Source organism: Clupea harengus, unplaced genomic scaffold, assembly GCF_900700415.2.
Source record: "Clupea harengus unplaced genomic scaffold, Ch_v2.0.2, whole genome shotgun sequence".
Lineage (NCBI taxonomy): Eukaryota > Metazoa > Chordata > Actinopteri > Clupeiformes > Clupeidae > Clupea > Clupea harengus.
Window position 1 is genome coordinate 16,944 of NW_024879992.1, and position 10,557 is coordinate 27,500.

Genomic DNA, 10,557 nt, shown 5'->3' on the forward strand with positions numbered 1-10,557 from the left:
CACCTCTGAAAATAAGAACACTAGTTGAATTAAATACTATGATGAGACAAATTTATTTTCTTTGCCATATTTATTAACATTCACTGCCTCTTCCATGTAGTTTAAACAAGGGAAATTATACAAATATTCAGTGACAGGGAGCTATGAACACTGTAATAAACAGTAAAAAAAAAAACAGATACCAACATTCTCAAAGTCCACACATGGGAGAAAAGGGCACAAAACAATACAAAAGTGTCTGTGTAGTCTGAACCCTTATGTACAATAAATGAATGTAAAAGGCAACAAAAAAAGTCAGCTTGAAGTATTCAAAACAAATAATTTTAGGTTTTTGCTGGTTTACTTCCAAAACGCATTCAAAATACACATTTGTCATACTTGTTATGCCATCAAAGCCTTGAGCATGTTGTCTTCATGTTGACGGCTTTGATAGCATAACAAGTTTGTCAAAAGGGTATTTTGAATGCGTTTTGGAAGTAAAAATTATTTGTTTTGAATTATCCAAGCTGCCTTTTACACTCTCAACAATTCTAGCAAGGACATTCTCAAAAATTCTGATCTGAGGATGGAACGACGTATGCAGCCGGCACTGCAGTTAATACTCCCAGAGAGCTTTTAGAGTGATGCTACAGATTGCATGCGTCCAGAAAGTTGAGCCTGATGCAGTATTTTCTAAGCGACACATAATGCATAGCACTGTGGTTTATGGTGACTTTTTGAAGTTTAGCACAGATTGTTTATGTAGCTGCATTCATCATACCAGCCTGTAAAACAAACCTACTTAGAAAAAGTGGGGGTAAATGCAGAGGTATTTGCACTGAATACATTGAACTCAAATACCAGGCAGTGGAGAAAAATTGGGTTTCTCATTTTGTGAAGAAGAACGCTATACAATCTTAACCAACTAGGCTACTGTGGACGGAGTACTAAAGAGCATACAGCTGATTCAGTTTTCTTATGAAATAACATGTCTGAATGTGTAAACAGTGAGATGTTACTGTTGATTATTTGTTACTACTTTCAGATAAAATTATGTTTTTTTGTACTTGGCCAGTACTAGAGCCATTTGCCACATGAACTAAACAAGTTTTCATAAATCTGTATTCTCCCAGCAACACACATGCACGCACGCACACACACACACACACGATGTACAATCATTAGAGGGCCTTCGGTGGAACAGGACTATTAGGGGACACCCTACTGCTTGCAACCTCTGGTGAACACAAAACCTCCTCCTGGCAAATGGAGACATTTTTCTGTTTTTAACACGCGCACGCGGTACGCTGTATGAGGCAGGTGAGGCAGAGCCTATATGAATATAAAATAAATATTCATATTTCTCTACTAATCTGTGGTATAGGTGTAATTTCGGCATGATTCCAATCATTTCGAGCATTTTTATAATCAAAATCGCTGAATTCGCTGAATTTGCGCATGTCCTATTCAAATAGACGGGAGAAAACAAGGGACGTGCGGTCAGGTGAGGCACCATTGTCTATGGGAGATAGTGAGGCAGTGCCTCACCTAGGATTGCGCAATCGCTCCAAACTGGGTTTTGCGCATGCGTAGAACCTTTGAGCTGAGCTCAAAACGCATTGAAAAATCATGTAGGTGAGGCACACAGTACCTCTGACTGCCTCAATGAAGGGGGCGTTATGCTGGGGAACGTTGCTCTTCTACACTTCTACCTTGACGGCGAAAATGGAAGATTGTATTGCTAAGCTGAAGCAGTTCTCAAAACTGGACTTTTAGTCCAAACGTGAAATGATTAATAATGGGAGACCAATGCCGGAGTTAAAATGTATGCTTCAAGCGACGGGACAGAAGATAACTCGATTGGAACCTCAAGAATACATTTGGTTTTGAACTTACAGCGTTGATTTCGCATTATTTCTCTTGGGATTGTTTTATGTCTATGTGAAGCCATTTAACATCACTCAAGTGGTTGTGATCACTTGGAACCCAAGAACCACGGCACATAAGGGGGGACCCTTCTGCTTGAGGTTGGCCGGGAGGAGATAGGATGGGGGGAGGGTTGTGTGGCAGAAGGGGAAGGGAACTATTGTCCTGGTGACTATTTGGACGGCTATTGGTGCATTTGGTGACAAGTGACTTTTTTTTCACCACCCAACAAAAATCATCAGGCCACTCTGCCGATAGAACCATGAATTAGCATCCATTGCTTAAATGGGTTTAACTGATAAACCGGACACCCAAAAGTGCCGAAGCAGACGGGGATTAATAAATACATTGTTCAGTACATACACATATCCATTAGCGGATCTATCAATTATTTATAGACCTTACTTTATTTTATATTTCATGACTAACTAACCCGACTCATATTTTATATTTCATGATTAATTGACCCGACTTATTTTTTATATTTCATGATGAATTAACCCGGATCATATTTTATATTTCATAATTAATTAACCTGACTCATATTTTATATTTCATGATTAATTAACCCGACTCATATTTTATGGGCCCTCTAAGTATTGTAGGTACGTTATTTCAGCAGCAGAGCGCGCTGTTTCATAACACCTTACTTCACACTAAAGTCCACAAAAATGTCTTTGTGCGTGTGTTCTGTCCCATAGACACTGACACTTTTCTTAATAAATGTGTTTCTTGTGAACTTCGCCAACCTGACACGTATTTTAAATTCTATTTGTCCCGAGCAAGTGTTCTGAGCCAATCATTCAGTCTCTAATTCGTATCCTGAACGTTTTCCAAACAGACGCCGTAACGCCGTCAAGTATTCCTTTGCTAATCGGCAGTCCCAAGAAGTTCTGCCGCTGCCTACATTCTTTAAAAGGCTCTCGGTAGTAGCCTACATACCTTTTGTCATATACATGAAGAAATGGCCATTGTGTCGTGAACATAAATGAAAATGTAGTCTTTTATCGTGCTTTGTAGATTAGTAGCTGTAAAGACTCTACTGGCCAGGAATAGGTTTACCTGAGCAGTCGCTTACCTGTGGTGACGTAAACTCGCATAGATTGGAGATCTCGGGCGTTGAGTCGGGGGAGGAAGTTGTGAAATAGCCTACACATTTTGTTTGACAGAAGAGACGAACTCTTGCAGGACACAACTACGTGAAAAACATTGCGAATATGTTATCGCCATTGGGTAAGTGTTCTGAGTTTTCTTGTCGCCTACTTCTCATTGCGACAGTCTTACTTGTGATTAGTCCAAGTCCGTGGGAATGTACCCTGCCATCAGACACGTACAGTTAGCCGTATCGGTACTAATTCGGACACTGACTGCACAGCATGATTTTGCCCTCTAGGAAAATATGAAACAAATAAACAACCTACATGGAGACATACTTTACGGCCTGACAAAAAGGTTACAGGTTCTCACACCTCTTAGGTTTGTCGTTTCAAAGCTGAGGTTTTGAGTAACTGTTTCATGGTTTAGATTTTCTTACAGTCGAACAGACATTGCCTACTGACCATTGGCATTTAAAATAAGGGCTACCTTAACCAGTGAATTCCTTGACGCTTTTGTCCGAGTGATTATTTGCAATATATTCATTAACAATAGAATGTGCATTGAGGAGCATTTGTTAAGTGTAAATGTCAACCTGCTCGAGCAGTGAAGATATACCAGATTAATCGGGGTATTACCGAGCCCGTGAGGCATGTGAGCCAGTGTAATCAGATTGTTTGTTAGTACTGTTCTCTGCTTTTATGAGAACATGTGGACGTCTCTGAGTCATACGCTGAGGTGCACAGACTTCCTAGAACCAAGGCGGTGGTGACTTTGAGTAACTTTATATGTATGCGTTTTGGAAAGTTCTTGATAGCTAGTTGATCATTGACGTGCTTCCTTGATTACAAGGCTATAAAATAAAACACATTTAGCGAAGTATTGACGGAAAAGCATTCTGTTGTTTCCCCCCAGGTTGTTGTTACTAAAAGCCAGATGAGATCCCTTGTTAGGGCTGTCCTGCTGTTGTGGATGGTGAATATTTGCGGTGGTCTGTGCTGCGTGAGATAGACCTGCCCTTTCCTCCACAAATCTGTCTCAACACGCAGAGCCTGCAGAGTTGCCCCTCTAGCCTGCGCAGCGCGACGCGAAGCATCCCGCTCCAGTAGAACCACAAGCGCAGCGCGACGCGGAGCATCCCGCGCCAGTAGACCACAAGCGCAGCGCGACGCGACGCGGAGCATCCCGCTCCAGTAGAACCAGGTCACTGCTCTAGCCGAGGCCGCAAGAATCAGCCTGGCCCAGCCAAGCTTTTCCACTGGCCTGGGGGTCGAGGAGCAGGAAGCACCTGAACAGGACAGGACAGGACAGGATAGGACAGCAGAACCCAGGGAAGCTCCAGAATACTTCCACACCAGAACCAGTAGAACAGGGATCATCCACCAGAGAACTCAGACAGGATAGTGCTAAGGAGAACCTTGCCCACGTAGATTCAGGTCGGGCTCAGAGTGCATGCAGAGCAGATCCGGAGAAGAACCCTCATCAGAACCAGGAACCTAGAACCTAGAGAGATCTCTTGTTGGGCTTGAGTGGATTCTCTGCAGTCCTAGAGTGGAACCCAGTACTAAACCTCAGGCCGGATTCTAGCAGAACCGAACCATGTCCAACAGGCTCTCTGACGGTTCCGTGGGGGACAAGGCCCCCATACCGCTGGAGCAACGCTTCAGCTCTGACCTGCAGCTGGACACACACACACCCCCTCGCGCTGACCTGCAGCTAGACACACACACACACCCTGGCTCTGACCTGCAGCTGGACACACACACACCCCCTGGCGCTGAATCAGCGGAGGACTGCCAGGACAGTGGGGGCGTGGGCAGGCGGGCGGTTCTGAGCCCGACGAGTAAGGTGGCAAAGAAGCTGGGCACCACCACGCAGCTCATCCCCAAGAGCCTGGCGAAAGGCCGGCCCAAGGCACGCCACCACACCACGGTGGTGACGCTGCCCGTGGGTCTGTCCAACGCGCTGGACACACACAAGGCCAAGTGTGTGTCGCACGTGCCCGACCTGTCCTGGGAGGACTACGACAGCGACGGGGATGGCTTCGCCCTGCGGAGTAACCGTAGGAACAAGTCTTACCGCGCCGCTGTCACCAGTCTGAGTGCGGACTTCATGGTGATGGAGCGGACTGGACTCAGACCGATGGGAAAGGAGAGGGAGAGGGCGCCGAGTCCACAGCCTTCGACACGCACCCCTACACGCAAGGTACACACACACACACACACACACACACACACATACACATACAGAACATGCACACATACACACACACATATACATATACATATACACACCGAGTCCACAGCCTTCAACACGCACCCCTACACTCAAGGTACACACAAACACACGCACGCACATACAGTACATAACATGCACACATACACACACACACATATACATATACACAACGAGTCCGCAGCCATCCACATGCATCCCTACACGCAAGGTACACACACACACACACACACACACACATGCACACACACACACACACACACACACACACACACTCTCACTCACACATATGGATGTTACTGTCACAACATTCTCGTAATGTACATATAAACGGTAAAATAAATATGTAAATATAATGCATATTGTGATGTCATATGTAAATATAATGCACATATAAACTTCAAAGTGATGACGTCTCTTGCAGAGAACCTTTGGGAGGAAGAGGAACCAGAGACACGGTGGATCCTTTAAAGACAGTAGGTTCCTCTGCGTGGTGGGGCGGGGCGGGGACACAGAGGACGCCGGGGTGTCTGCAGGAGGGGGCAGAAAAGGCACAGTTCTGTGAGTTTGGGGTGGGAGTTGTAGGTGTGGTTCCTGACTGGCCAGATTCACTGTGATGTTGTTTAGATGCCTCATTAGCACTTAAAGGAAGTTTCACCCTGTGGCTGTTGCTTTGGGGTTTGGGACGTTTAGACTGCAGTTTCAGTCACGCACCTTGAGGCTATGCTAATTTAGCTAAATGAATAAATGGCATTACACTGAATATCTTGCTGCTGCTGAGGTTCAGTCCTGAGGGAAATGCAGTTAGAACAGGAAACTGCCAGAGTGGAGTTTCTCCTTCAGCTAGTTATCTGGCCTGGATCAGGACCTAGCCCCCTTACAGTCAGGATCAGGACTTAGCCCCCTTACAGTCAGGATCAGGACCTAGCCCCCTTACAGTCAGGCATCTTTGTTGTTAGGGTTAGTCGCTACTTTATTCAGATTGTGTGCAGCTTTTGTGTCAGGGGTTTGCATGGGTACCTCACTTATAAGCTAGTTTCCGATGAAGCTAGGACTAAATGAATGGGACTAAATGAAGCTAGCGCTAAATGAAGCTAGCACTAAATGAAGCTAGGACTAAATGAATAGACGCAAATGTCAAGTTTTAAGCTGCTGTGTGCTCGTACTTCTGACTGGCTCAACATCCTTCCACATGTCCTCCTTCCACAGAACCGAGACTCTATCAGGAGATCCGGGAGCGAGGTTTGCAGAACACAGATGATGACTTCACCCAGGTGGAACCACCGCCTGAGGACCAGGGCATCGTGGTGAAGAACTTCCGCCCCGCCCAACTCACCTGGAGTCAGCTGCCTCAGGTGAGACAGGTCTTACCCCATCAGCCAATAAGATGAAGCCATATTAGAATCAGATGAGACCGATCTTACCCATCAGCCAATAAGATGAAGCCATATTAAAATCAGATGAGACAGGTCTTACCCATCAGCCAATAAGATGTAGCCATATTAAAATCAGTTAAGACCGGTCTTACCCATCAGCCAATAAGATGTAGCCATATTAAAATCAGGTAAGACAGCTTACCCCATCTTCCAGGTAGGGGACAGGACAGGTAGAACATAGGACAGGTAGGGAACAGGGTAAGAGTGGGAACAAGGCGGTCAGGGCAAGAGTGGGAACAGGTTAGAGTGTTAAAATGTGTCAGATGTTGGCAATCACAACCTGTTCTTGTGTTAGGGTTAGGGTCAATCACCTGCCCCTTCATTTCCTGCCTCTCTAACCCAGGAAAGGTCATGACATTACTGGGATATAACAGAATAAGACCCAGTAAATGTCATGACATAACTGGTTGGTTGCTTTCTGTTGCTTGTCTCACCCTCTGCCTCTCCCCCCCCCCACCCCCACCCTGTTTCTGTTGTGTCTCACCCTCTGCCTCTGCCCCCAGGTGAAGGACACTGGCATCCTCGAGCTCATCTCTCCAGAGGAGCGCAAACGCCAAGAGGTGAGTCTGGGCCTCCTAGCAGCACACTGGACCTGGGACAGAATGGGCCACATTTGGACTAGATCCAGACTAGATCAGGACTAGATCCAGACTAGACCCAAACTAGACCCAGACTAGATCCAGACTAGATCCAGACTAGACCCAGACTAGACCCAGACTAGACCCAGACTAGACCCAGACTAGACCCAGACTAGATCCAGACTAGATCCAGTGCTCTTCTTCACCATCCTCTTTTAACCCTTAACTCACCCACACACACCTCTCAAACACACACACACACACACACACACACACACGTATACGCTTATCCAACACACACACACACACACTTTTCTAACACACACACACACACATCCTTCTCTAACACACACACACACATGCTTCTCTAACACACACACACACACATGCTTCTCTTACACACACACACACACACACAAACTTCTCTAACACACACACACACACACACACATTTCTCTAACACACACACACAGACCCTTAGAGGCAGTAACACAACTGCGTCTAACTGTTTATCTACAAGTCACTTTTTTTTCATTTCAGTAGTGTGTGTGTGTTAGTGTGTGTGTGTGTGTGTGTGTGTGTGTGTGTGTGTGTAACTAAAGCTGAGCTCAGTCACTCTCTTTTGTCTGAACACAATGCTGGTCCTGAGTAAATATCAAGGTCCACCCTCGACACACACACACACACACACACACACACACACATGTGTGTGCTCTCAACACAGACACACCCAGACTCCACAGTAATCCCTTTCCATAGTGTGTGTGTCCTTATATCATCCACTGCATTACACACTGTGTGTGTGTGTTCGTGCGTGTGCGTGTGTGTGTGTGTGTGTGTGTGTGTGTGTGAGAGTGTTTGCAGGTGACCCCTGTCCCTATAACTCATTAAGACTGCAGCTTCACTCCTCCCCTGTCATAAATCTGATCCAGGTTAAAGCAGTTTGGTTATAAAGAGCTTCATGTGTTAGTGTGTGTGTGTGTGTGTGTGTGTGTGTGTAAAGAGCTTCATGTGTTTGTGTGTGTGTGTGTGTGTGTGTGTGTGTGTGTGTGTGTGTGTGTGTGTGTGTGTGTGTGTGTGTGTGTGTGTGTGTGTGTGTGTGTGTGTGTAAAGAGCTTCATATGTTAGTGTGTGTGTGTGTGTGTGTAAAGAACTTCATGTCTCACTGTGTGTGTGTCTGAGTGTGTGTGTGTGTGAGGCAGTGTGATATTCTATGTCAGCTGGTGTGGTGAAAACCTTTCAGAAAGTGTGTGTGTGTGTGTGTGTGTGTGTGTGTGTGTGTGTGTGTGTGTGTGTGTGTGTGTGTGTGTGTTGTTCAGGCCATCTTTGAGATCTTGACATCAGAGTACTCGTACCAGCACAGCCTCAGCATCCTGGTGTGTGTGTGTGTGTGTGTTTTGTTCAGGCCATCTTTGAGATCTTGACATCAGAGTACTCGTACCAGCACAGCCTCAGCATCCTGGTGCGCTGCTTCAAGGAGAGCCAGGAGCTCCGCAGTACCATGACGACCACGGAGCATCATCACCTCTTCTCCAACATCTCCGTCATCCAGACCGTCAACAAGAGGTGAGGGCCTCCACTCCCTCTCCCCCAACGGGCTCCTCTCTCCTCACCTCCTTTTCTCTGCTCCTCTCTTCTTCTCTCCTCTTCTCTGCTCCTTCCTTCTCTCCTCTTCTCTCCTCTTCTCTGCTCCTCTCCTCTTCTCTGCTCCTTCCCTCTCTCCTCTTCTCTCCTCTTCTCTGCTCCTCTCCTCTTCTCTGCTCCTTCCTTCTCTCCTCTTCTCTCCTCTTCTCTGCTTCTCTCCTCTTCTCTGCTCCTTCTGTCAGATAATGCACCACTACTCCCAGAAAATTGTTGCAATTACAAATGCTTTTGTATTCACATGTTTATTTATTTAGTTTGCATTGGAAAAACACAAAAAATCTGAGAAAAAATGCCAAATCTGACTTGATTCCACACAAAACTCCAAAAATGGACTGGACAAAATGATTGGCACCCTCAACTTAATAATGGGTAGCACACCCTTAAAAATAAAAAAATAAAAATATCTGAAATCAATCGCTTCCTGTAACCATGAATGAGGTGTCTTACACCTCTCTACTGGAATTTTGGACCACTCTTCTTTTGCCAACTGCTCCAGGTCTCTCACATTTGAAGGGTGCTTTCTCCCAACTGCTGTTTTGAGATCATGCCACAGGTGTGCTATGGGATTAAGATCTGGACTCATCTCGGCCACTTCAGAACTCTCCAGTGCTTTGTCTTAACCCTTTCTGGGTGCTTTTTGAAGTGTGCTATGGGTCATTGTCCTGCTGGAAGACCCATGACCTCTGACAGAGACCCAGCTTTCTGACACTGGGCCCTACATTGCGCCCGAAAATGATTAGGTAGTCCTCAGATTTCCTGATGCCATACACACAGTCAAGGCATCGGGTTCCAGAAGCAGCAAAGCAACCCCAAAAACATCGGTCCACCTCCACCATATTTGCCTGTAGGGACTGTGTTCTTTTCTTTGAAAGCCTCATTCCGTTTTCTGTAAACAGTAGAATGATGTGCTTTACCAAAAAGCTCGACTTTGGTCTCATCTGTCCACAGGACGTTCTCCCAAAATGATTCTGGCTTCCCCAGGAAAGTTTTGTCAAACTCCAGTCTGGCTTTTTTATGTCTCTGTGTCAGCAGTGGGGTCCTCTGGGTCTCCTACCATAGCGTCCCATTTCATTCAAATGGCGACGGATAGTGCGAGCTGACACTGTTGTACCCTGTGTCTGCAGGGCAGCTTGAATTTATTTGGAAGTTGTTCTAGGTTTTTTATCCACCATTCGAACAATCTTTTGTTGCATTCTGTCATCAATTTTTCTCTTCCTTCCACATCCAGGGAGATTAGTGACAATGCCATGGGCTGTACACTTCTTGATGACACTGCACACAGTGGACACAGGGACATTAAGATCTCTAGAGATGGACTTGTAGCCTTGAGATTGTCCATGCCTTTCTACAATTTTGGTTCTCAAATCCTCAGACAATTCTTTGCTCTTCTTTCTTTTCTCCATGCTCAGTGTGGTACACACAGACACACAACACAAAGGTTGAGTCAACTTTGCTCCATTTTAATTCTATATTCTATATTACCAGCATCCGTGACTTGCCACAGGTGAGTTTAAATACAAATTAAAGGAGCATTACATGCTTTAATTACAATTATTTCTTACAATTTTGAAAAGGTGCCAATCATTTTGTCCAGTCTACTTTTGGAGATTTGTGTGGAATCAAGTCAGATTTGGCTTTTCTTCTCTGCTTTTTTGCGTTGTTCC

The 10,557-nt window shown here is 45.6% G+C and overlaps 1 protein-coding gene across 1 annotated transcript in view; it reads left to right on the forward strand.

The window, feature by feature from the left end:
• Nucleotides 1–2,570: 2,570 nt before the first annotated feature.
• Nucleotides 2,571–10,557, forward strand: part of arhgef16 (Rho guanine nucleotide exchange factor (GEF) 16) — a 16,074-nt gene continuing 8,087 nt past the window's right edge. Inside the window, exons 1-6 of the mRNA XM_042705978.1 lie at nt 2,571–3,138; nt 3,916–5,205; nt 5,660–5,711; nt 6,445–6,590; nt 7,175–7,231; nt 8,655–8,815. Coding sequence (XP_042561912.1) covers nt 4,600–5,205; nt 5,660–5,711; nt 6,445–6,590; nt 7,175–7,231; nt 8,655–8,815 — 1,022 coding nt within the window. The 5' untranslated portion in view covers nt 2,571–3,138; nt 3,916–4,599. The remainder of the gene's footprint in view (nt 3,139–3,915; nt 5,206–5,659; nt 5,712–6,444; nt 6,591–7,174; nt 7,232–8,654; nt 8,816–10,557) is intronic.